General features: G+C 47.9%; 6 protein-coding genes across 6 annotated transcripts; 2 read left to right on the plus strand and 4 right to left on the minus strand.

Annotated features, from left to right (window-relative positions):
- Positions 1-1,473: 1,473 nt before the first annotated feature.
- On the minus strand, positions 1,474-3,558 carry DFJ58DRAFT_847654 (uncharacterized protein; the record flags this gene model as incomplete). Its single annotated transcript, XM_041393496.1, has 14 exons — positions 1,474-1,564; positions 1,714-1,737; positions 1,859-1,983; positions 2,088-2,142; positions 2,200-2,431; positions 2,489-2,623; positions 2,673-2,732; positions 2,848-2,849; positions 3,068-3,096; positions 3,155-3,193; positions 3,250-3,264; positions 3,316-3,335; positions 3,388-3,420; positions 3,486-3,558. The coding sequence occupies 14 exons, from the start codon at positions 3,556-3,558 to the stop codon at positions 1,474-1,476; spliced, it is 933 nt and encodes a 310-aa protein (XP_041236198.1).
- A 3,644-nt stretch (positions 3,559-7,202) lies between these two features.
- DFJ58DRAFT_821683 (uncharacterized protein) lies at positions 7,203-7,647 on the minus strand. Its single transcript, XM_041392039.1, has 2 exons — positions 7,460-7,647; positions 7,203-7,403 (listed from the first exon to the last, which is right to left on the minus strand). The coding sequence occupies exons 1-2, from the start codon at positions 7,581-7,583 to the stop codon at positions 7,312-7,314; spliced, it is 216 nt and encodes a 71-aa protein (XP_041236199.1). The 5' UTR covers positions 7,584-7,647; the 3' UTR covers positions 7,203-7,311.
- A 661-nt stretch (positions 7,648-8,308) lies between these two features.
- On the minus strand, positions 8,309-9,702 carry DFJ58DRAFT_219122 (uncharacterized protein). The gene is made up of 6 exons (XM_041379301.1): positions 9,551-9,702; positions 9,323-9,382; positions 9,139-9,273; positions 8,849-9,080; positions 8,737-8,791; positions 8,309-8,677 (listed from the first exon to the last, which is right to left on the minus strand). Exons 1-6 carry the CDS (start codon positions 9,564-9,566, stop codon positions 8,474-8,476), a joined length of 702 nt encoding a protein of 233 aa, XP_041236200.1. The 5' UTR covers positions 9,567-9,702; the 3' UTR covers positions 8,309-8,473.
- A 2,788-nt stretch (positions 9,703-12,490) lies between these two features.
- DFJ58DRAFT_219148 (uncharacterized protein) lies at positions 12,491-14,487 on the minus strand. Its single transcript, XM_041379302.1, has 13 exons — positions 14,077-14,487; positions 13,984-14,016; positions 13,912-13,931; positions 13,844-13,858; positions 13,749-13,787; positions 13,662-13,690; positions 13,590-13,603; positions 13,502-13,537; positions 13,274-13,333; positions 13,090-13,224; positions 12,803-13,031; positions 12,692-12,721; positions 12,491-12,632 (listed from the first exon to the last, which is right to left on the minus strand). Exons 1-12 carry the CDS (start codon positions 14,147-14,149, stop codon positions 12,694-12,696), a joined length of 711 nt encoding a protein of 236 aa, XP_041236201.1. The 5' UTR covers positions 14,150-14,487; the 3' UTR covers positions 12,491-12,632; positions 12,692-12,693.
- Positions 14,488-17,639: 3,152 nt separating this feature from the next.
- DFJ58DRAFT_219296 (uncharacterized protein) lies at positions 17,640-19,604 on the plus strand. The gene is made up of 11 exons (XM_041379303.1): positions 17,640-17,807; positions 17,873-17,977; positions 18,031-18,045; positions 18,102-18,140; positions 18,209-18,237; positions 18,295-18,308; positions 18,361-18,396; positions 18,567-18,626; positions 18,676-18,810; positions 18,868-19,099; positions 19,157-19,604. Exons 2-11 carry the CDS (start codon positions 17,945-17,947, stop codon positions 19,356-19,358), a joined length of 795 nt encoding a protein of 264 aa, XP_041236202.1. The 5' UTR covers positions 17,640-17,807; positions 17,873-17,944; the 3' UTR covers positions 19,359-19,604.
- A 1,385-nt stretch (positions 19,605-20,989) lies between these two features.
- DFJ58DRAFT_869142 (uncharacterized protein) lies at positions 20,990-22,616 on the plus strand (the record flags this gene model as incomplete). Its single annotated transcript, XM_041394257.1, has 7 exons — positions 20,990-21,270; positions 21,508-21,736; positions 21,790-21,835; positions 21,890-21,982; positions 22,093-22,164; positions 22,224-22,384; positions 22,434-22,616. 7 exons carry the CDS (start codon positions 20,990-20,992, stop codon positions 22,614-22,616), a joined length of 1,065 nt encoding a protein of 354 aa, XP_041236203.1.
- Between the last annotated feature and the right edge of the window lie 3,851 nt (positions 22,617-26,467).

Below are 26,467 nucleotides of genomic sequence, written 5' to 3' on the forward strand. Positions count from 1 at the left end.
AGACGTGTCTACAGTCTGGGTAGCGAGCAGAGGTATAGCAGACTTACTCGGAGATGCAGTTACGGGAGGGTTGCACAACGTGACAACTTGCAGCGGATGGGCTTTGGCTTTGTTGTTGTCGTCTTCTTCGGTTCCTCCGTCTCCTTTGCCTCGGGTTTCACCGGCACCTTCGGCAAGGACACGGACAAGGGAGACGGTTGTTGCAGCAGTTTATACCCTCGCCGTCGAAAACTCGCTGTCGTTATTCGACGAGCTAGAGGAAGCCTTAGGCAAGTGTTCACCCCCACTGCCCGCTAGTCAGATCCTTATGTACTATTGGTGGCTAGAGGACTATCCGAAGCAGGTGGACTACAAGTGAAGTATTTCAATTTTTATTATCACCACAACGCACCAGAGTATTTCCAAAGTACCGATCGAGCGTGTCTTCGAGTACAGCAAGAGAAATTCCAGATTGTGGGACTCCACTCTGACTCGGAGAAAGCGCATTCGTCTAAACGGGGACATGTTGCCATTCACAGGACGAACTTCCATTCTGAAGACTCTTGCATCATGGGCAAGTTACCCAAAGCGAGGGATAAGCTCTGTGGTCCACTGAGGTGTGCTGCCAGCTCAGAAAATCGTGCAGAGATTTAGTCGGAGTCTAGTCTTGCACCATATGATGTCGTCAGGGCAGGGTTATTTCCTATAGCTATGGTGCAAGAAAGTCACTCAGTGACTGAGTCTCATTGGTGACTCGGGTGACTCGTGTCTCGTTACGAGACTCGGCCTCAGGTGCGTTGCTAATACTTTTTCATCCCATTTGCTCATCACCTCACTCGAAATCTCAGCCTACCCAACACGTCGCCTCCTAGTGTCTATATCAATTCCTCCTCTGCAATCCCGACAAGTCCCAATACCTGCAGTTCGGCGTGCTCTCGTATATACTAACACCAACATCGTTTGCTCCTCTATCTAAAGTACTCCAATACTCGGGACCTGCTCCATAAGCACAACCGTCTGTGCCCGCACGTTTCTCGCTATTTGCCCTCGTCATAGACTCAAGCTAGCTGCATTTCACCTGGCCAGAAGGAAGCCCGGGCACGTCGAGTCTGCCCTTCTTCCGTGATTGGCTGCACCTCTAATCACTCATTTCGATTCCTATCGGTTTTTATCGTGCCATGCCCATAGTACCTATGGTCCAAGGAGTCATTAGTCACTGAGTACTGAGTACTCGTTGCGTTTCGGGTCTCCTTACCACACTCGGCTTCAGGTGTGTTGCTCATATTTTTTTATCCCATCTGCTCATCACCTCACTCGCATTAATTTCAGCCTACCGAGGACCTGCTCCGTAAGCACAACCGTCTGCGCCCTCACGTTTCTCGCTATTTGCCCTCGTCATCCCAATTCGAATGTGGTCGATAGTACTGCAGCACGAGGTCCGCTTGGTCTCAATGAAGTAGCCAGATTAATGAGCCAAAGTCCTGCTAGCGGGACTCAGTGCGTAATCCTGGAACAGCTAGGATGAACGGGGATGCCGAATGAGTCTACAGGCACCACTTGAGTGGTCGAGTACTTCTCAGAGGTCCTGGAAACAGCCATCTTTCAGCGATGGCATCAGGAACGAACAGACTTCGATCTTGACAGCACGCGTGAACCTGAGCGTCGGGGAGAAATCACTACTAGTAATAATACACCAAAAGCTCTTGTATGACCTAAATCTACTTCGCAACTCACATAAATAAGTACCACGACAAAAACCTGGAGTAAAGAAAAATAATTTCTCCCGTTCCCTGCACACTGCCCCCCCTCCCCATCGCAAATCAATCATATCGAGCATCTCCTGCGCTACACACTACTGCTAGTTGACACATGGACGTACTCCTGAAAAGCAATTGAAGTCATAGCGGTTGCCATATCAGAGTTGGCCACGAGCTCAGCGTAATGTTCTCGAACACCGAGGATCAGGCGTGGTCCCAGCACAAATAATCCCACAAACTCGAATATCTGAGCGAAACCATAATAAGTTGAAGCGTCCAGGGAATATGAGTCCTACAGGAAGGATGAATGATGGTCCTATGCATGTAGAAGTCGGTGACAGCTTGACATACCGCTAAGACCGTTGGAGAAAACAAACCGATCTGGAAGCAAGAGATAGCCAAAAAACTAGCATGTGCAAAATTTCAGGGAAACAAGACAACCGCATTCACATTATGAGCTCACCTCACAAAGTAAATCACATGACTCTTCATTAGCACCATGAAACAGTCACCGATAATACCTCTTGTTGAGTGTTGTCGCAGTTCACGGAAGTGCTTTACAGCAATCCAGATCGCGAGACAAAGTGCAAGGACCTCCCATACAGTGTCAAGCATCCAAGCCATGAAAGTAAGAAATACGGAATCTCCCGCGTAGTCAAACATGCACTGATAGGTGCCGGAGAGAACAAATTCCTCTGGTATTTATCAATGAACCTGATCCACTTGAAATTTCATACATAATTAAAGCTTACCCCCTGAAATCTGCATCATCGTTATTGCGAGCATTCCTGCGTTGGCGATTCTGATGGCCAGAAAGATGACGACGAGAAACATCAGCACCTTTCTTGATCGCTGATACATGGCATGTAACCGAGCGATCATGATCACTTGTATAGTATTTCAGTCAAGTAAATGTCACGGAGGTGCATAGCTCACCGCCCAGTAATACATTTACAGCGTCACCCATCCAAGTGAATCCGTCGTTTATGATAAGGCCTGACAAATGCAGCAACATTAGTTATCAGCTTTGGAAGATCACAGGGTCTAAACAGACTCACAACTGTGGGTGTCGTTATGTTGAATCGACGAGTTGTTCGAAAATCTCACTCACCCCTGCATGGTAGTTCAGTATTTCAACAGGACAGGCATGGAAGGCATCAGTGTGGAATATTCACTGTATCTGTCATCGACATAGTTGGAACACTAGCTATATGTCGCCCGTCACAAGAAAGAAACAGAGTCTATGCGAGGAGACATACTCAACATGAGCATCCTGATTGTGAGAGATGGGTGATGAGCGCAACATCACTGGCTTAAACTTCCAAACGTACACAACACGTCCTATTCCAACATAGCGCACCTAGGATATTTTGAAGTCAGCCTTGCTAAGCGTAAATATTGAAACACAAGGTACATACACTGAGGTAGAGAAAGGTCATTAGGGACCAGCGCTGCCTCTGCAGCGAACAAGTTGTATTTTCACGTCGTTCTTTCGATGTGGGAGTCCGCTCACCCAGATCAGTTCAACCTACAACACAATTCTAAGCGAGTTGGATGCCCCAGTAATGGACCGACGTACCTCTTGTCCAAATGTAAGCGCTAAGAATACCATAAGGATATCAGTGGTCCTTTTATGCGTAGTCTTGCTCACCCCAATCGTATATTAACCCAGTAGAGGCGGTAACTGCGAAATTGGAGTCAAGGTGATTCGAATCATCACCGTCATCATGCGGCGGATTCTCCACGAACCTATAAGATAGCTGAAAATAATGTTCCCATTGATGACTGGCCACCAACTGGGATCATTCGAGACTAGGGTCATACTATTAGAGGATGGAGCGAGTGAGCGGGGGGATTTGGTGGACGTATAACGATTGTATTCGTCCCTGATATACCATAATCCAGCGCTTAGATTACCAAAGTGAGATTTGAGATTTGAAATTTGAGGGATGATACAAATCGACTGGGAGTAGTGCTGGGGGCAGCAGGCAATTATGCCGGCACAACCGGCATAATTGGCATTCTGTCATTTGGCAAACTATCAATGCTGTGCGACAGTATATCACCATTAGAAGACTCATCAGCATGTCCACATCCCACCATCCGATGGTCGTCGTATGAGGTTCGTTTCCATCATCCAGTTAATGCCTGGCTGGGCGCTCAAATCTTTTCTAGTGCTTTTGAATCGTGTCTATTGTGAGGTTGCAGTGCTGCAGAGCTACAGAGATCTGAGAAGAGGCGTTCGACATTGATAGTGGAGAGGTGTATCCATGACTGTGTGCCTGCATGTCACGAGCAAGGCAAGAAGTGGTGAAGGGCCTTATGTAATATGCAATGCTACAACAAAGCCGAGTGGCTGACTAAGTTACAGTGCTGCCAGTGGCTGCTACTCGCCCCCCGGGTCCCCTACTCCAACGTACGTGGGCAGCATGGGGAACAATAGGGTGATTGCAAGTGCCTTTAAAGGATTCTACTATACAGGTAAGGAAGTGCAGTTGCTGGTGAAGAAAGTTATTAGAATATCTTTCGCTGTGATCCCCTGTAGTTTGACATTCTGCCGGATTCTGCCAGCGGAGTTCTGCCATCTGCCAGGCAGAACTAGGGTACTGCACATTGCAATACCCGTATCTCGTGATACCGCCAATGCCTACACCTCACAGAAATGTCCCTCTATCTTCTTCAACACAACACCTATCTTCAAGTCCCACAGAAAAAGTGTCTTGTCATTCGAGTCCATAACCATCCGTCGTTTATTGAAAACGGCGCTGGCCAGCGCTGTTCCATTGGGAGAAAAATCCGGTGAGTCGATCCTGTTAGAATGGACTTTAATGGGTTGGGTGAATGATTCTCCAGTTTCTCCGTGCCAGACGATGACCTCTCCGTCAGCATCACCGCTTGCTACCAATTGCCCATCTCGTGATACTGCCAATCTCCACACCTCAGCGTTACCCTTCCATCTTCTTCAACACAAAACCTGTCTCCAAGTCCTACAGACGAAGCGTCTTGTCGTCCGAGGCTGTAACCACTCGCCGCTTACCGGAGAGAACTGCGACTGCCATTACCAGCCTTCACGACCTTTGAACTCTCGCAGGAGTGCAGTGATTGGAATGAGCTTCGACATTTTACCGGAGGTTGAAACTTGATAGCATTGGGCGCGATCGAGGTGGACTTTGGAGGGATTATGGGAGTTGCTCTAAGCTGCAGTGGTGCGTGTATTGTGCGTTTTATGCTGCTTCACTGCATCAACCAGCCTCATTTCCATAGATGCCACGACACTCCACGACACTCCTCTCCTCACTTTTGCCCTTCCCTCGACTCTCGTTCCCGCTTGTTCGCACTTGTTCGTGCTCGTTTACGCTCGTTCTCGCTCGTTCGCGTTCGCGTTCGTCTGCACTTGTAACTGGTAATGTAGGTGCATTTTTTTATTGTTTCGGTGTCTAATAAATTTATTATTTGTATATGATACCCGCGGGTAAACCCCGCACGAGTGCGGGTACGGGTCAGAGCTCGTCGTACCCGCCAAAAACCCGTACCTGTCAGAGCGGGTGCGGGTTTTCGCCGGGTACGGGTGCGGGTATGGCCTCTGATACCCGGAGGTATACCCGTGCAGTTCCCTACCCGGGCAGAACCGGTTTTGTTAAACCGGCTGGCAGAATGGCAGACTTCTGCCCACAACACTAACTCGGAGTCTTGTCTTGCACCATATGGTGACGTCAGGGCAGGTTATTTCCTAGGTCTAATTGTCCTCACTCAAGTATTGTTGGAACACAGACGACGAGGATTTACCTAGCAAAACGAGGACCCCGTTGCGAGAACAAGGGGCCCCCAATGGATTCAGGAACAAACAGTCCCGAACTCGAGCCCGTACCTAAAAATACAACGCTATACAACACTGGGAGGGTGTAAAAATGGGTGGGTGCGCAAAATTACACTAGCGAGATAAGTAATTCGAGTGAGAAGAGAAACGGAACTCAAGATTGAACAGCGTACCTAGCGAGACAAGTAATTCGAGTGAGAAGAGGTGAGGAACTCCGCTTCACTCAGTCTCGCTAGACATAGGCCGTTTACTCCACTAAAGGAGGTGACAATGAGGACTGCATCCCCAACACCCACTTTAGTGGGGAGAGGGTTCTGTAGAAAATAAATGTCATGCTGTCTGTCATTTCATGCGTGGAAAATTTGTTCCGGTGGCCGATAATCATGCCGATGGTGATCTGTTGGTCATTGACGGCTGCGCGTTTATATCTTACATGTCTCTGCCTGTCAGTTCTGGATCTGGATGTTCATTGTGATTTCCTCCTCACTTACAGCACTGTTCATCGATGAACGAATGTAGGAGGTACCAGAGACCCTGCTGGCCACAGTATACATTGTCCAGATAACTGGCGGCCAAACAGCCCATTAACTGGAATGTTCGCGATGCATATTTGGTTTGACATTTCACGGTCGAAATTTGCACACTATCTAAATACAAATGTGTCGGGGACAGTCTGGCGCGGCCGAGCGCCGTTACGATAAGGCATATTTGACATGCCAAGTGATGCGCGGAGCATCGGCCAGAGATGGCCAGTAGGCTAGTAGCAATGAGGATTGCATAAGGCACATTAGACATGTCGAGTGATGCACAAAATAATATATACTTTTTCATCCGATCCTCACTAATCCCAGCCTACCCAACACACCGCCCCCTAGTGCCTACACCAATTCATCCTCTACAATCCTGACAAGCCCCAGTTCGGCGTGTTCTCGTATATACCGACACCAACACCGTTTGCTCCTCTGTCTAAAGTACTCCAATACTCGGGACCTGCTCTGTGAGCACAACCGTCTGCGCCCGCACATTTCTCACTATTTGCCCTCGTCATCCCAATTCGAATGTGGTCGATGGTACTGCAGCACCGAGTCCGCTTGGGGTCAATGAAGCAGCCTCATCAATGAGCCAAAGTCCTGCCAGAGGTACTCAGTGCGTAACTCTGGAGCAGCTAGGATGAACAGGGTTGCTGAATGGGTCTACAGGCGCCACTTGAGTGGTCGAGTACTTCTCCGGGGTCCTGGAAACAGTCAGCGATGACATCAGGAACGAACAGACTTTCACCAGCCGCTACGATCTTGACAGCACTACTGAGATCGAGTGCGCGTCGGGGAGAAGAATCCATCTATTCCCAGCCTCCCTTCGTACTAACCCAAAAACATTCACCCCATCTCGCCAGCAGTCCCCGAAACACCCATGAACCTTCCCCGCACAAGCACCGACTCTGACGCCCCACGGTCGTCTCTTGATTCTTTATCAAGCAGCCAGTTCCACTCCTCGAGTGGGTCTATCCAAATCCTATCGAATGCTGTTTGAGAAACAATCAAAGTCAAAAGTCAAGGCCTAGGTGTGTTTTTATTGCGTCCATCGTGCGCATATACTTACAATTCTACGATCTGAAGGCTCAGGTCCGTCTACAAAGGAGAAACAGGCACCGACGTTGATCTGCGCGGTAATAGATATCCTTCCACGTCATATCTCACATTTCACAATCGAACGAAAACGACGCTAGCTCCACCAATGTTTTATTAGTGGCTCTGCAAATCACTGATAACTCGCGCGTCGGTGCCAACGGCCATACGATGTGAAAGCAGAAACGCAACTCACTGTACAGAATGGAAATTTCTGTGATGCAGGTGAGTCATATTATCAAATCGAGGAAAACGACTGATGCTCACGCAGAGCCCCCAAGTGCAGTCCTCGCAATTTATATCAATCCAGCAAAAGAAGGGACATTTCTGGGCGCTAGCGTCGATGGGCGTGGCAGAGATTAATGATGCAGCGACGGCGAGGACGATTACAAAGGAGACACGCATTGCGTGTGAGGATGTGATATGGGATCAAATAAGTCTGAACGGTTGGTAGGAAGACAGAAACACCTTGATTTTATATGCTGGATAGCGCTCTATGGTTTTAGGAAAAACGTATATCCTTGCTAGCCTCAAATGTCCGAGCTTCGAAGGTCTCCTGGATTTTATTGCGTGGTTGTGTCGCATTCAACCACATAATCTCTACAATGCCAGCAGATTGCGAAGTGGCAAATTTGGTCTAGAGTGATTGAAAACAGCTCCGCTGGTGAATATTTTTCTCAAATCCTGGTACCCCCCGGGGATGTATCATGATTGAAACGAGGACACCTTGATCCCAGGATATTCACCCTTCCGACCCCGTGCGAACATCTGAACCCCATCTGCGTTAGCATAGTCATCGTTCCCATGCACCACATATGTGTTATATCAAAATTAATGATGGAATAAAACCATGTATCTTTGGGCGTGCTTATGCAGAGTGGCTTGATGTGTACAAAGTCACCCGATTCTCGAGAACCTGTGGGGTCATTTTTATTACAGGCTGTGCGTACCACACGCTCACCATTAAGGACCCAGGTACTTTATATCGATGACCCAGAGCTGGCATAGCGCTATCCCGAAACGGACGGATTCTATCATGGGCTCTCTGGATTTAAAGTCTCGGAACTTACACTGAGTCAAAGCTTTTGAATTTACGATTCTAGGCTTCCCCATGACTGCATTGTCAATTTGTCCCTGGGAGCCCCAAGTCACATCAGCGGGCTCAACTTTTATCAAGATATGACTCGTACATAAATAAGTACCACGACAAAACCTAGAATAAATAAAAACAAATTCTCCCGCTCCCTGCACACTACCCCCTCGTCGCAAATTAATCATATCGAGCTTTTCCTGCGCTACACACTACTGCTAGTTGACACGTGGACGCGCTCCTCAAAAGCAATTGAAGTCATAGCGGTTGCCGTATCGGAGTTGGTCACGAGCTCAGCGTGATATTCTCGAACACCGAGGATCAGGCGTGGTCCCAGCACAAACAATCCCATAATCTCGAATATCTGAGCGAAACCTTCATAAATCTGAGCGCCCAGGGAATATGAGTTCTATAGAAATGATGAATGATGGTCGCATGCATGTAGAAGTCGGTGACAATTCGACATACCGCTGAGAGCGTTGGAGAGAACAATCCGAGCTGCAAGCAAGAGAGAGCCAAGAAACTAGCACGTGGAAAACTTCAGGGGAACAAGAGAACCACAATCACATTTTGAGCTCACCTCGCAAAGTAACTTACATGAGTTTTCATTAGCACCGTGAAACAGTCACCGATAATACCTCTTGTTGAGTGTTGTCGCAGTTCACAGAAGTGCTTTACAGCAATCCAGACCGCGAGACACAGTGCAACGACCTCCCATACAGTGTCAAGTATCCAAGTCATGGAACCAAGAAATCCGGAATCTCCCCCGTAGTCAATCATGCACTGATAGGTGCCGGAGAGAACGTATTCCTCTGGTATTTTTCAATCAGCCTGATGCACTTAAACATTTCATACATAATTAAAGCCTACCCCCTGAATGATGCATCGTCACTATTACGGCCATCACTGCGTTGGCAATTCTGATGGCCAGAAAGATGACGACCAGAAATATCAGCACCTTTCTTGATCGCTGATACATGGCATGTAACCGAGCGACCATGATGACTTGCATTGTCTTTCAGTCAAGTCAAGATCACGGAGGTGCATAGCTCACCGCCCAGTATTACATTTACAACGTCACTCATCCAATCAAATCCGTCGGATATGATAAGGCCTGACAAATGCAGCAACATTAGTTATCAGCCTCGGAAGATCACAGGGTCTAAACAGACTCACAACTGTAGGAGTCGTGATGTTGAATCAACGAGTTATTCGAGAATATCACTCACCCCTGCATGGTGGTTCAGTGTTTCGACAGGGATGGGGCATTAGTGTGGAATACTCACTGCATCTGTCATCGAAATAGTTGGAACACCAACTATATGCCGCCCGTCACAAGAAAGAAACAGAGTCTATGCGAGGATACATACACAGGATGTACATCCTGATTGCGAGAGATGGATGATGAGAGCAACATCAATGGCTTAAACTTCCAAACGTACACAGCATATCCTATTCCAACATAACGCACCTAGGATATTTTAAAGTCAGCCTTGCTAAGCGTAAATATTGAAACACGAGGCACATACACCGAGGTAGAGAAAGGTCATCAAGGACCAGCGTTGCCTCTGCCGTGAACAAGTCTTATTTTCGCGCCGTTCTTTCGATGTGGGAGTGCGCTCACCCAGATCAGTTCGACCTATAACACAATTTTAAGTGAGTTGACTCCCCCAGTAATTGAGATTGACGTACCTCTTGTCCAAACGTAAGCGCTGAGAATACCATAAGGATATCAGTGGTTCTTTTATACTTGGTCTTGCTCACCCCAATCGTACACTAGCCCAACCGAGGTGGCAACTGCGAAATTGGAGTCAAAGTGAATCAAATTATCACCGTCATCATGCACTTGACTCTCCACGAACCTGCAAAATAGCTGAAAATAACTCTCGCATTAATGGCTGGCCACCAACTGGGATCGTTCGAGACTAGGGTCATACTATTAGAGGATGGAGCGAGTGAGCGGGGGGATTTGTTGGACGTATAACGATCGCATTCGTGCTTGATATACCACAATCCAGCGCTTATATTACCAAAGTGAGATTTGAGAGATGATATTTGATTGATCGGAGTAAGTGTTTCAGCCTCAATTGCAGTAGAAAGACAATGTGCATCCAGGGATACCGATGGGATCAAGGTAAAAGTTCTTCATGAAATCGCGAAGCAGTGACTCGGGCGGAATGTTTGAACACCGCAAAAGATAGATAAGAGAACTGTTCGTGATTTTGGCAACGTGCTATGTAGTACGATCTTTGGGGTGTTCTTGGTATTGCTGGGTTCGGCCTAACAATATTAATGACACTATAATAGAAGGTCATACATCTAACACAGGTTTGAACAGCGCCCAAGTACTAGTCGAGACGTTTTCTCTCAAGGTCAGCAATGTTCTCACTTGAAATTCACTGTACTTACTCGACGCTTAATCACAACAGGAGCAAAAATCCACAACCGTTCTTCTAATTCATGTACACGCTGACAAAATGCGACCACAAGTATACATGTGTTATGTGGGCCAGTTTCCTGACATAGAATATGATCGACGTGTGAGGTGATGAGGGTAGTCGTACAAAGAAAGTGGGAGGTAGTACAAATCGGAATGGGTCGTATGGGACGCTATGAGCGGAGGTCAGAAGTCTTGAACGGCTCACATTTCGCATCCACGTGCACGTCATAGGAGCTTGCGAGGGTGAAAGTGGATGACCTGCTCAGAGAGGACGGTTACAGATGTTGAAACAGGAGTGCTAAACGTTGAGTTCAAGAATTCGAGGATGCAGTGAACTTTCGAATATGGCTCTGGGAAGCGTTGATAAGCTAGGTGACGAAGGAGCAAGTGAATGTTCCAAATTGGTGAAAAGTATGCTAGCAGCTCGTCTCGGTGCAAGAAAGGTTTTGAAAATGAATAGTAAGACAAGCTTATGGGTGGTAGGGAAAGGAAGACCTACCGAGCAATGCTCTCCTTATAATCAGCATTTGCAACTGTCATGAAATTGAGCTCTTGCAAATGTCTCGAGCAGTTTAGTACGCGTCATGGTGATGTCGGAAGGGAGTGCCTTTGGCAGCAGTGATACCGCTGACTGCTCTTCCTCCTTCAAGCTTCAGAAGCTTCAAGCTCAAGCCTGAGCTCAAGCGCTCAAGCCTTTGGTTCCGTCATTGTGCCACTCGAGTAATTCTCAACTGCAATTTGACAGAACTCAACTATCATTTTCTTGTCGATCGTTAGGCTCGATACCAGCCTGGCTTATATAACCACGGACAAGTCGAGTGGCATAGCCAGGCTGGTCGATCTCGGAGAGATTTGGCAGGCGAAGCACGGAGTTTGAAAATGTGCAAGTGCCGGTTGTGCCGGTCGAAGTAATAGTGCCACATAGTCTGTGACATAGACTTTACAGTTTACTATCAATTGCACAGAAACTTTCGTTCGTAGAGTACCGCATCTTTCTCGATTAATCCCATACTCCTCAAACTCCTTGACCTGTAATCCAGAAGTGCAAATTCCACGCGATGAGAGTAGTACTCAAATATTCAGCGTACATGATCTTTTTTTCCCATTCTCAAAGGACGTACGTCAGACTGGTCACGAGTCTAGTCGATCGTACCATCCAAGTCCTCCCCACCGAAGGAAAAGGAGAATGAGGACGGGAATATCACGACCGGCATTGCTACAACCCTTTCAGCTCGTCATGTGTTCTTGGAGGTGAGATGACGCAATGATGACGCAGTTGCGACGGGATGGTGTTTGATAACTTTGCCTCGAACCTACGGACTTGGTCCCCTGACGTTGCCTAATGTGTAATGTGCTTATGCTAATAAATCCGTATGTCAGGAATAAGCATCACGACACTGAAAGGGAATGACTGTTTTCAAGTAAAGTCGTCAGACGTTTCAACTTGCCACGGTGCAAGCGTGGGCAGGCAGCGAGCGTCAGTAGAGATATCATTCAGAGCTATGTTTCTTTCAAATATATTTGTAACATCAAATAACTTAATTAAGTACCACAACGATAACATTGCCCAGACCCACTCTCAGAACACACAGTACATAAGAATGAAGTGAGTTTTGAAACTGGATCGAAGATGGACATAACTTGGAATAAATCAAAACAAAAACCGCTCCATATGGACTAGTCGCCGATTGTAAATCATATTGATCGAATGTCTTCCATACTACACGCTACTGCTAGTTGACACATGGACGTGCTCCTGAAAAGCAATTGAAGACATAGCGGTTGCTGTATCAGAGTTGGCCATGAGCTCAGCGTGGTATTCTCGAATACCGAGGATCAGGCGTGGTCCCAGCACAAACAATTCCACAAACTGGAATATCTGAGCGAAACCACCATAAATCTGAGGGCCTAGGGAATCTGAGTCCTATAGAAATGATGAATGAAGATCGCATGCATGTAGAAGTTGGTAACAGCTTGACATACCGCTATGAGCGTTGGAGAGATAAAACCGATCTGGAAGCAAGAGATAGCCAAAAAAATAGCACGTGTAAAACTTCAGCGGAAGAAGAGAACCGCATTCACATATGAGCTCACCTCGCAAAGTAACTCACATGAGTTTCCATTAACACAGTGAAACAGTCACCGATAATACCTTTTGAGTGTTGGCGCAGCTCACGGAAGTGCTTTACAGCAATCCAGACCGCGAGACACAGTGCAACGACCTCCCATACAATGTCAAGTATCCAAGTCATGGAACCAAGAAATCCGAAATCTCCCCCGGAGTCAAACATGCACTGATAGGTGCCGGAGAGAACGAATTCCTCTGGTATTTTTCAATGAGCCTGATGCACTTAAACATTTCATACATAATTAAAGCTTACCCCCTGAACTCTGCATCGTTATTATTACGGTCATCACTGCGTTGGCAATTCTGATGGCTAGAAAGATGACGACGAGAAATATCAGCACCTTTCTGGATCGCTGATACACGGCATGTAACCGAACAATCATGATGACTTGCATTGTCTTTCAGTCAAGTCAATATCACGGAGGTGCATAGCTCACCGCCCAGTATTACATTTACGATGTCAGCCATCCAATCAAGTTCGTCGTTTATGATAAGGCCTGACAAATGCAGCAACATTGCTTGTCAGCTTCGGGAGATCACAGGGTCTAAACAGACTCACAACTGTAGGAGTCGTTATGTTGAATCAACGACTTTTGAAAATATCACTCACCCCTGCATGGTGATTCAGTGTTTCGACAGGAATGGAAGGCATCAGTGTAGAATACTCACTGCATCTGTCATCGAAATAGTTGGAACACTAACTATATGCCGCCCGTCACATGAAAGAAACAGAGTCTATGCGAGGAGACATACTCAAAATGTTCATCCTGATTATGAGAGATGGATGATGAGAGCAACATCAATGGCTTAAACATCCAAACGTACACAGCATGTGCTATTCCAGCATAGCGCACCTAGGATATTTTGAAGTCAGCCTTGCTAAGCGTAAATATTGAAACACAAGGCACATACACTGAGGTAGAGAAAGGTCATCAAGGACCAGCGTTGCCTCTGCCGTGAACAAGTTTTATTTTCACGTCGCTCTTTCGATGTGGCAGTCCGCTCACCCAGATCAGTTCAAGCTATAACACAATTCTAAGCAAGTTGGCTCCCTCAGTAATTTGGATCGACGTACCTCTCGTCCAAAAGTAAGCGCTAAGAATACCATAAGGTTATCAGTGGTTCTTTTACACTTAGTCTTGCTCACCCCAATCGTACATCACCCCAACAGAGGCGGCAACTGCGAAATTGGAGTCAAGGTGAATCAAATTATCACCGTCATCATGCTGTTGACACGAACCTGCAAAATAGCTGAAAATAACATTCCCATTGATGAGTGGCCACCAACTGGGATCATTCGAGACTAGGGTCATACTATTAGAGGATGGAGCGAGTGAGCGGGGGGATTTGTTGGACGTATGACGATCGCATTCGTGCTTGATAACCACAATCCAGCACTTACATCTCCAAAGTGAGATTTGAGGGATGATATCTGATTGATCGGGGTAAATGGTTCAGCCTGAATTCCAGTAGTAGAAAGACAATGTGCATCCAGGGATACCGATGGCATCAAGGTAAAAGTTGTTGGTGAGATCGCAAGGCAGTGGGTTGCGTGTTTGATCGTCCCAAAGATAGGAGAACTGTTCATGATTTGGGCAACCTGCCGGTAGTGCGATCAGCGGTTACATTGCCAAAGTGAAATTTGAAATTTGAGAGACGATATAGATATCGAAGCTTGTTAGTGGTTCAACGTGAATTCCAGTACAAAAACAATGTGGATCCAGGGGATCAATGTAATTAACACAGCACAACACATCGGACCATCACCGCGAGGGATTATAGGAACAATGAGACCAACAAAACACTGAGAATACCTACATGAAGATTTTGTTTGGTAATACAGGATTTGCCCGCAAGTCACCTGGAATACGTTTAAAAGAAATTCCTTGAAGCTTCCTGTAAAATGCCCGATCAAGGTATAGGATGGGGATGCTTTGCAAAACTGTTGCCCTGGCGCAGCTCCAAGCAGATGACGTGTCACTGCGGTAGCTACCAGCTCAGAAAATCGTGCAAGGATTTACTTAGTCGGAGACTATTCTTGTACCATATGATGACGTGAGGACAGGGTGTTTTCCTGGTCCTTGTTGGAATGCGTCTGATTGGATAGACCAAAAGCTGCTCGCGGATAAGCGCTAAGCGACAAGATACTAATCAAATCCTTTTCCAAAGCACTCACTAAATTAATGCCCTTGGTTGCACTAGGCCGTTTGTAGGTGCCATTATGAAGTTCGTTCACTGGTTGTTCATGCACATGCATGCAACGTTGTTCCCAATTTGTTCCATAGTACTAGTCACGGTGCTGGCTGGCGTCGTATAGATGCCAAAATAAGGAGCTCCCACGCTATGACATCATAAACTTTTGGCTCAGATGACGTTAGGGGCACGAAGTTGTATTTCAACTTCAACTGTACGAGTGTTTCACTCAAGTCCATCCTCCCCGCCAAGCAACCCATACTCAATGAGCTACCTTACTGCAGTACGCTGCTCTATAAAGAGAGTTTCAGGAAGCCTCGGAGTTTCGTCGCGATACGCAAATGCGAGGTGCGCCCACAAAACAGACAACTTCAAGCCCAGTCAGATCCTACTACAGGCATATACAGACGCATACAGAGCCTGTATCGACCTGTATTTTTCAACCAATCTCTGTATCGACCTGGATCAAATTTGGAAGACGGTACATAGTGCTAGGTATTGGTCACAGATTCAAAACCACATACTACTAGCTGCTCATCATGACTCTATTGCCAAATGTAGTGATTACAAACCGTTTTAAACGCCGGAAAGTGCCGTCTTGACGCTTACCTCTACCACCATCAGCGCACTGCCAAAGTCAGTCAGCACGGACCTCACCTCCATTTCAGCGCCTCGTCATTGCCGACCCTCGGGCCTCAGCTCCCTATCTCGTCACTGTCACCTCATCATCAGTTCGCCGCTCCCGAATCTGTCAAAACCACTACGCAACTCGTCATTCTGTCAATACCATACCCGTTTATATTGCTACTCACTCAATCCTTTCGTACTCTCATTACCCTGTCAGGAGCTCGCCACTCCCTTCAGCGTCCATTCTCACCTAATCGTTCGGCCTATCCATACCCGAAGACCCTTGGCATTTCGCAGTATAAAAGTAGCCCATGTACACTCACTACTGCAGGCAATCATACCAGTCTCCTAGTTTCAGTCTCGCACTCGTTATCTAAACCGAATCGCTATACCAATCATTTATTCATCTCAAACTCGTCTCGATCATCATCGCATAACATTCGTTAACGCTAATCTAGTTCTACAGCATATCAGCATCGCACTAGCGGTCTGCACGCCCCTTCGAACTCGCAGCAGGAGCCACGTAGGTTCTTATACAAAGTACGATGCCACATAACAATGATCCGGAGGTACATCCTCTCCAAGCGTTGCCCCTGAAACAGAACGAATCCCTTCATTGGAGACGTTGGAGCGAAAGAAATGAAGAAACTTGTCCAGAACGCAGCATGAAACTTCAACCACAATTGATGATGCACCAGGGTGGAACGAAGATCTGGCGTCTGCATCTGAAGCACACGTGAAGGTGCTCAGTACAATGTCGAAATGTTGAAAAAAATGACATTGACATCGTTTTGTAGGCTGACCGCTCTTCCGTCACGATTAATGATCTTCAGCGCAAGACGATTGATTATCTTAATGCGAAGCACCAACCACACGAGCAAATGGATCACAGAGAGGCATCCTACCTTGAATGTTTTCCTCGAATCCTGGTACCCCCATGTATCATGATTGAAACGAGGACATATTGATCCCAGGATATCCACCTCTCCGACCCCGTTTGAGCATCTGAACCCCATATGCGCTAGTATAGTCATTGATCCCATGCACCACATATGTATTATATCAAAATTACTGATGGAATAAAATCGTGTATCTTTGGGCGTGCTTATGCAGAGTGGCTTGATCCCCATTTCGATTTGTACTGCCTCCCACTTTCTTTGTACGACTGCCCTCATCACTGGCACCTCACACGTCGATCATATTCCATGACAGGTAACTGGCCCACATAACACATGTATACTTGTGGTCGCATTTTATCAGCGTGTACATAAATTACAAGAAAGGTTGTGGATTTTTGCTCGTGTTGCGATTAAGCGTCGAGTAAGTAGAGTGAATTTCAAGTAAGAACAATATTGCTGACCTTGAGAGAAAATGTCTCAACTAGTACTTGGGCGCTGTTCAAACCTGTGTTAGATCTATGACCTTCTATGATAGTTTGTTGGGCCGAACCCAGCAATGCCAAGAACACCCCAAAGATCGCACTATATAGCACGTTGCCAACATCACGAACAGCTCTCTTTGCGGTATTCAAACATTTCGCCCGAGTCACTGCTTCGCGATCGAAACACACTCGTACACTTGAAGTTGAAATACAACTTCGTGCCCCTAGAGCCAAAAGTTTATGATGTCATAGCGTGGGAGCTCCAAGCGGCTCCAGAGTCGCTTCAACGATTCTTGTCGATTCTCGATTCTACCCGATTCTGTCATCTAAAAATCGACATGTTTGATTCCCTCTATTGTTAGGCCGAACCCAGCAATGCCAAGAACACCCCAAAGATTGCACTACATAGCAAATCATGAGCCTATCTTTTGCGGTGTTCAAACATTCCGCTCAAGTCACTGCTTCGCAATTTCATGAAGAACTTCTACCTTGATCCCATCGGTATCCCTGGATGCACATTATCTTTCTACTGGAATTCTGGCTGAAAGTGGAAGAAACACGGACTTCGATCAATCAGACATCATCACTCAAATTTCACTTTGGCGATGCAAGTGCTGGATTGTGGTATATCAAGCACGAATGCGATCATTATACATCCACCAAATCCCCCCGCTCACTCGCTCCATCCTCTAATAGTATGACCCTAGTCTCGAATGATCCCAGTTGGTGGCCACTCATCAATGGGAATGTTATTTTCAGCTATTTTGCAGGTTCGTGGAGCATCAGCCGCATGATGACGGTGATAATTTTATTCACCTTGACTCCAATTTCGCAGTTGCCGCCTCTGTTGGGGTGATGTACGATTGGGGTGAGCAAGACCAAGTATAAAAGAACAACGGATATCCTTATGGCATTCTCAGTGCTTACGTTTGGACGAGAGGTATGTCGATCCCAATTACTGGGGGAGCCAACTCGCTCAGAATTGTGTTATAGGTTGAACTGATCTGGGTGAGCGGACTTCCACATCGAAAGAACGACATGAAAATACAACTTGTTCACGGCAGAGGCAACGCTGGTCCTTGATGACCTTTCTCTACCTCAGTGTATGTGCCTTGTGTTTCAATATTTACGCTTAGCAAGTCCAAGTTTTGCTGACTTCAGAATATCCTAGGTGCGCTATGTTGGAATAGGATGTGCTGTGTACGTTTGGATGTTTAAGCCATTGATATTGCGCTCATTACCCATCTCTCACAATAGGATGACCATGTTAGGTATGTGTCCTCGCATATACTCTGTTTCTTTCTTGTGACGGGCGACATACAGGCGATGTTCCAACAATTTCGATGACAGATGCAGTGAGTATTACACACTGATGCCTTCAATTCCTGTCGAAACACTGAACCACCATGCAGGGGTGAGTGAGATTCTCGAACAACTCGTCGATTCAACATAACAACACCCACAGTTGTGAGTCTGTTTAGACCCTGTGATCATTCGAAGCTGATAACTAATGTTGCTGTATTTGTCAGGCCTAATCATAAACGACGGACTTAATTGGATGGATGACGTTGTAAATGTAATACTTGGCGGTGAGCTATGCACCTCCGTGACATTGACTTGACTGAAACATCATGCAAGTCATCATGATCACTCGGTTACATGCCATGTATCAGCGATCAAGAAAGGTGCTGATATTTCTCATTGTCATCTTCCTGGCGATCAGAATCGTCAACGCAGTGTTCATCGCAATATTGACGATGCATATTTCAGTGGGTAAGCTTTAATTAGGTATGAAATGTTTAAGTGATCAGGCTCATTGACGAGTACCAGAGGAATTCGTTCTCTCTGGCACCTATCAGTGCATGTTTAGCTACACGGGGGATTTCCTACTTCTTAGTTCCATGACTTGGATACTTGACACTGTATGGGAGGTCATTGCACTGTGTCTCGCAGTTTGGATTGCTGTAAAGCACTTCCGTGAACTGCGACAAAACTCAACAAGAGGTATTATCGATGACTGTTTCACGGTACTAATGAAAACTCATGTGAGTTACTTTGCGTGGTGAGCTCATAATATGAATGGGATTCTCTTGTTCCCCTGAAATTTTGCTCGTGCTAGTATTTTGGCAATCTCTTGCTTCCAGATCGGTTTGATCTCTTCAACGCTCTCAGTGGTATGTCGAGCTGTCACCGACTTCTACATGCATGCGAACATCATTCATCATTTCTATAGGACTCATATTCCCTGGTCTATCAGCTTTATGGTGGTTTCGTTGAGATATTCGAGTTTGTGGGATTGTTTGTGCTGGGACCACGCCTGATCCTCGGTGTTCGAGAATATCATGCTGAGCTCGTGGCCAACTCTGATACGGCAACCGCTATGACTTCAATTGCTTTTCAGGAGCGCGTCCACGTGTCAACTGGCAGTAGTGTGTAGCGCAGGAGATGCTCGATGTGATTGATTTGCGATGGGGGGTAGCGTGCAGGGAGTGGGAGAATTTGTTTTTATTTATTCCGGGTTTTGTTGTGGTACTTATTTATGTACGAGTCGTATCTTGATAAAAGTCGAGCCCGCTGGTGTGACCTTGGTGCTCCAGGGACAATGCAGTCATGGAGAAGCCCAGAATCGTAAACTCAAAAGCTTTGACTCAGTGTAAGTTCCGAGACTTTAAATCCAGAGAGGGCATGATAGAATTTGTGCGTTTCGCGATAGCGCTATGCCAGCTCTGGGTCATCAATAAAGTACCTGGGTCCTTAATGGTGAGCGTGCGGTATGCACAGCCTGGAATAAAAATGACCCCACAGGCTCTCGACAATCGGGTGACTTTGCACGTGTCTGGGACGCGATGAGTGGAGGTCAGAAGTATAGTTTCAAACCGGAAAAAACGACGGTCGGGTCACGCGTGACCAATCGTTACTGGTCGTGACCCGCCCATCTCCTCCTGGGCCCATGCCATACGAGCCGTCAGCTCAAGGCACCTCCGATCTGGATCCACCGTTGCTCGCTTGCTCAGCCCTCTCTAGCCAACCCCTGGCAACCCCAACCGGTTCTATTGGGGGACGCAAGAGAAAACAAGAGCGCTAGGCTAGCGCGGAACACTGACACGCCACGCATCACGGAACGGCAAGGGGCGGAAATCGAGGATCGTAGGTGGTTTGCGTTACTCACCGAAGGCATCGTGTTTTGCTGACGGACGGATGTAGTAAAGGAGTGTGCTGTGTGGTTGCAGAATCGATACCACTGGCAGGATTTCGAGGATGGAGTGGTGGGGGAAAAGAGAGCAATGCTCGGAGGGTGAGTCCCATGTTATATGGTGCATGAGTGTGCCGTCAACCTTCCTTTCTTCTGCTCCCCCGAAGTTTGGGCCCTTCCTGCAGATCTCTAAGTGACATCTCTGTTCGGATCCGCTGCGGGAGCATTGGACCGGTGGGATCGGGGCGATTTGGCGACCAATTGCAATGGTAAGTAACACGACTTCAATCTTGCTTGCCACGCACCTAACTTGAAATAAATCTTGCTAAGGGCTGACGACTCGCAGAGTGCCGCTGATTTTGATATGACGATCGAGTGCCGTTGGGCTGTTGGTGAGCCACTGTTCTTGGAAGAATGTGGGCTCACGATGTCACGCAGGTGAGACTGTCTTTTTCTGCCAAAGAAACCTCTGGTGGACGGTCAGAACTGCCTGCAAAGCCCAGGGGGGATGAGGGAAAGCAGAGCCTGCCAGACGCGAAAAAGACGGTCCTCATGGGCGCTAAGACGGTCGCATGTGAGTCATAGGACGGTCCAGCTCTCTTATCAAGTTTCGCTCTGTTATGTCAACCATGAGGCATCCTTCTACTGTCCCGCATGCTGATTGTTTGCATTTTGCATATCAGAGACCCGCCAAATTGCAAATTGGCCTGGCAACAAAGGGGTCTCAGCCCTCTTCAACTCGGACGTTGACCACTGACAATGGCAACTATCATCGACGCTGTCCAGAGCTTTCTGGGTCTGCATGGCCTGCTCATGCCTGCTACTGTCAGCAGTCCTGAAATGGACGACATCACCGAGGACTTCACTGCGGAACAAGAGACTATGCTCGCTGAACCACGCAAGAGCAACACGAACATCACGTCCACTACTTCAGAGTCGTGTCACGCAGTTGGCACCAGCTCGATCGATACGACATTGCAGTCCACGCTGATGGAGGCCTCAAAGGGTGTCACGGAGGGCACCAATGCCAAATATAAGAGGTGTGGGAGGTTCTTTCTTGTTAACGGCCAAAGTGGCACTCATCCTTGACAGGCTGATGAACTCGTGTGTGTCCTTTCTCAGAGGCCTCCATCTCTTGGGGCCGAGTGAAGATTTTTTCAGCAAAAAGCCATGGTCTGATACACCGTGGTTGATCGTGGCCTGGATCATGAGTGCGTGAGTGATATGGTTCCATCCAGTATGACCAATTGCTGATGGTCAACGTGTTTCTGCGGCAGGTGTGACTCAATCAACCTCGACGGCACACCCAAGCCATCTCATGTCGAGCGGGGCACCTATGGGCATGCACAGAAGATGCGGGCGTCCATGACATACGCATTTGGGAGGCTTAGTGGTCTAGGCAATCCGACATGGCACGAGTTGGATATTGGAGGTGGGCTGATGGTTGGAAACCCTTCCATTTCCATTGAGGTATCATCCTACATGTGCTCGCTCCGCAGGCGCAAGGTAGTATTGTTCTTCTCCCTTTGCCCGCATGATTCACCTTCTCTTCTTCATAGGTGCAAGCGGGCGAGGTTGCAAACAGTGCCCGGGCTATTACCCTCGGTGAGTTTTTGGGTGCCCCCAGCTCTGAAATTGACTGATTAGCGAAATTGACAGGAAATATTGCTAAAACTGTATCATTACAACCACCTCCCCAAAATTGGACCATTCGTGCCTACCAGCCTGGCGAGCGCGTGCGTGGTGGCTCTGGTAATGACCTGAGTTGATGGGGTGGTGGGCGTGTACGGCGGCTTCTGTCAGCTGCCTATACTGTGGCATTTATATGCATGCTTCGTTTTGACGAGGTTCTGAAGATACAGGTACACGATCTTCACGTGCACGATACCCAGATAGTGCTACACCTTCCCTTCTGCAAACTCATCAAAATGGCGGTATGTGACTCCACTCTTGACCGTGAACTATTGACTCATGGATGTGCCCACTTACCTAGACATCAAACCGTTTCACCTCTGGCCCTTTTCATCGTCCGAGGCACACCTCTGCCCAGTGAGAGCACTTGCTGCCTGGCTGAAGGAGTCGAAAGTCACGTCGGGCTACCTCTTTCGAAAGATTGCTTCAGGTGACCGAATCTCAGAGGCCAATAGTCCCATGGTATGTCAATTGTCTGACAGCTTACTATGATTCACGCTCAACTCGTCAGTCCTCTGAGCAGTTCCTGGAGCTTTTTCGGAACAACCTCCTCGATGTTGACATCGACCCTACTCCATATGGCACACATTCGTTCCGGAGGGGGGGGGTGCCAGTTCCTGCATGTCGAGAAGCAGTTGGTCACTGCGGAGAATCTGCGAGTGGGGAGGGTGGAGTGTGGAATTTACGAACATGACAATCGTGAAGTATCTCATTTCTTCGAATGATGATCCCACTGAGCCAAGGGAGCAATTCCTGAACCCTAACAGACGGCCGATGGTGAAGTGCTCTCAGTGCGGGAGATGCTGTTCCTGTGGCTAAACTCTGCTCGCCGTCCGTACTACATTACATTATTTTCCCTTTCTTTGCCTTGCATTTTACCAGTCACTGTTTGTATAGCGCATTTTCTTAGCAACAAGGACTATTTCGGCCTCAGACGCTGGAGGAACTTCGAAGACCGATTGTCTGTTCACGCAAGGTGTCAACAAGGACTCTCTTGGCCTTGGACGCTGAATCCTGGGCATTCCACGGAGTGAAACATATGCTGAACTGTCGCAAATAGCATGGGTTCCCCATGGACTGGAACCAGGTTCAGAACATCTTGTTGTAGGTCCCTGGCTGAGACGGCAGTATACCAATACCTGTTATCATCGTGCCAAAACCCATGTGGTCCGGGAAGCAGATTCTTAGCATGGTGATCCCCTGTGGTATCAATATTCATAACTCGGGCCCCAGATCCTAAGTCCTTGTCCTCCATCTTTGGTGTTGCTTTCGAGGAAGGAAGACTGTAGGCGCCCTTCTCAGAGTGGTTTGGTGCACATCATCTTCCAGACTGACTGTCTTCTTGTGCAGTTTTGACCTTGGACGCTGGAGGAAGCCCTTCTCAGAGTGGTTTGGTGCACGTCATCTTTCAGACTGATTGTCTGCTCACGCAATTCTGACCTTGGACGCTGGAGGAAGCCCTTCTCAGAGTGGTTTGGTGCACATCGTCTTCCAGACTGATTGTCTGCTTGCACAATTTTGACCTTGGACGCCAGAGGAAGAACTTTAAAGACTGATGGACGCCGGAGGAAGAACTTTAAAGACTGGATGGACACTGGAGGAAGAACTTCAAAGACTGATTGTGAAGGTGTCGACAAGGACTCTTTTGAACTCGGACGCTGGAGGAAGAACTTCAAAGGTGTCATATTGTAGCGGGCTGGGACATAGATACTACTTGTATTGATGGCATTGAATGTTTACTCCTCTTCCTCTTCCTTGATGTCCTCCTCCTTTCTTTTCAGTATCGCGGCCACAGCTTTCTCCTCTGCAGCATCCCGCATCTCCTCGATGACTTCCATTGCCTCTGCATAGCCGTTCAGTTGCATGTAAACGTTCCGAATAGCATTTTCATGAAATCCGTGTTGTTTTGCGAGGTCCTTGACTGACAGCGCGAAGCCAAGCTGGGCAAAGTGCCTAACATCACTGTCGTGTATCTCGACATCCATCATAAGTTCGGGCTCTGGACTTTGCATCACCGTCGCCCATCACTCTAGTTTTAGTATCGTTGTTTGTGACTGGTGTTGACATGCTTGTGGATGCTATTCTGATCTGTCAGTATCGTGGTACCTGTCATCCATGAGGCCTACCTTGCCTGTGTTTGAATGAGTCTGGTGTACGATGTAGTTATGGTTGATATGGGAGATGGTGAGATTGAAGCGAGAGCCCCTTATTTGAAGTATGGCCCCTTTTTTCCTCAATGTGTTCAAACAAACACACACGCACACAAGCTTACTCCGAGCCTCCAAGTCAACAGAACGTGTAGCATTGATCATTATTCACAGAAAGCTATGGTATTACTACTAGTTACTGTCCATCGTCAGTCATGGACCACAAGTCCAGTCGTCAATTCGATGTATTTCTTCGCAATGGCAGATGGCTTCGTCATCACCTGCTCCTCTCCTCCTCGCCGGTAAGTGAAAAGGTTGTTGAACTCGGCATGGAATTCTCGGTGAGCACGCTCCACCAGTGCAGCATGTTCTGCCTTGCGCTCATCACAAAGTTTGTGGACAATGGCAGTGAATTTCATCCGCTCACCGTTGTCAGCCGTAAAGTCTGCCCAGAATTGATCTGGGGTGCCCCGCCTGTAGCGTTCAATGACATCCTGCACAACCAGAAGGAGGATCAGAAGTAGGAAGGGAAGTTGTGATAGAGGCACTCACCCGCCAGTCGGTCCACTTGCTTTTCGTACCCTTCCATTGCTGATCATGACCATAGCGGTAGAGCAATGGCCAGGACGTGATAGCGATGGGGTGGCCTTGAATGGTGATGATGGACTCGTTCTTCCAGTGCGTCGTGTGGTCGTCCCACATTGCATTGAGACGTAGTATATCATTGGTGAAGCTGACAGCAGGGGGATCTGGGATGTCATTATCCGCCAGTTGGAGAATAGTGTCGTCCCTGAGATTGAGAATGCGCAGCTTGTTCAAGCTGCCTGGTTCCAAAGGAGGTTGTTGGCAGGCAGTTGTAGCTGCGCCACTCGCACCCTGCTCAAACATGCTACTGTCAGTTCGAATAGAGCGATGTGGGGGAAATAGCCACTCACCATGTCCACCGTTTCAGCCACCTGGGGTCGAACAGATGGAGACAAACCAGCAGCACTTGGCTGGAGGGCACCTTGAACAATTTCGACGAGCCTCGTGCCCATGTTCTGGATGATGGCCTCTTCCAAGAGGCCATGAGCAGGGAAAAGATTGCGGCGTGGTGTTGCTGCTAAGAGCAGGCGGGTTTGGGGTGCTTGCTGGCATGGGCATACCGTCCGTCAGTGCATACGGATACATGCTGGTGATGGTATCAGCCTGCCCGCCAGTGTATTCAGTTCAGTGGGACAAAGCCAGAGTGAGCACAAAGTACTCATCCAAGGCAGCAGTGCGCTGATTTCTGGTGCCGTCCGTGTGTCCTTGGACCGACTGACGTCGGTGGCTGCAGCGTCAGATGCTGTCATGCCAAGCAGCTGCTCGCGGCGCTGCATAGATTGCTTTGGGCGGCTGGCTGCCTTGGGCTTGCTCGTCAAACGCACTCATGGGCCCTTGTGGGCCTTGTGAGCCCCTGGTTGAGCCTTGGGAAGGAGATGGATGAGTGAACATTATTTTGAGCAGACTGCTCCGACGCACCTGTCCCATGCATCGCAGTTATGACTAAATTCCTCCAGTCGTTCACGAAGGACTGTCTTGTTACCAGAGGTAGGGAGGCCAAGTTGGACACACTTTTGCTTCAGGGCTTTTCCAGCCATACTGTAGCTGCACGATGCAAGGATTCAGCCCACCGAAAAGCAAAGGAAAGGGGAACAACAGCCTCACATTTCAACATGCTCGATTTCTGGCTCTCCATCTGATCGAAAGTGGAGTGGGAGAGGCAGGGACCCTGATGGCCCATCGACATTTTCGACTGTGCCAGCCACACTCCAGAAAGACCCATGTTCAGCAGTAGACCCTGCTGTAGCAGTGGTGAGCTGGGTGCGGAGATCAGGAGAGGGCGTCAAAGTAGTGATGGACGTCATTCCGATGTCACAGTCGCGATGGCGGATGGGAATGAGGCAAGGACAACAGTTGCAGAACGAGTTGACAGGGATCTTTGGGCCTCCACCAGTGGTAGGTGGACCAGGAGGCCGAGAGAGAGTAAACACAGCGACGAGGATGAGCGCTCCGCCCACGTGCAGGCCTCCTGAGGGGCTTGCAGAGTCATTTGACTCGTTCCTGCATGCGATCTCGCTGTGGAGGACAGCGAGAGGGATATTGATCTGGGGAAAAGCAGGCGGGCGTCAGCAATCGTCCTAGCCGAAGAACGTACAGCAGAAAATGGCCCAATGGAACGACGACGATGACGAATGGGGCTGAGACCGACGTTTTGATCTGCGGCTTGCGGTTCCGGGGGTCTGCACCACCGCGATCGAAGCAAGAAAGACGTTCGTCGCTCATGTCATCGACGAAATGGAGAAACCCGAGCATCACACCCGCAAATGGACTGTGTTGTTTTCGAGAGAAGTCTCGAACAGATCACCTTTTGTAT

This window comes from Suillus subalutaceus (assembly GCF_016647625.1).
Source record: "Suillus subalutaceus strain FC151 chromosome Unknown DFJ58scaffold_235, whole genome shotgun sequence".
NCBI classification, from domain to species: Eukaryota; Fungi; Basidiomycota; class Agaricomycetes; order Boletales; family Suillaceae; genus Suillus; species Suillus subalutaceus.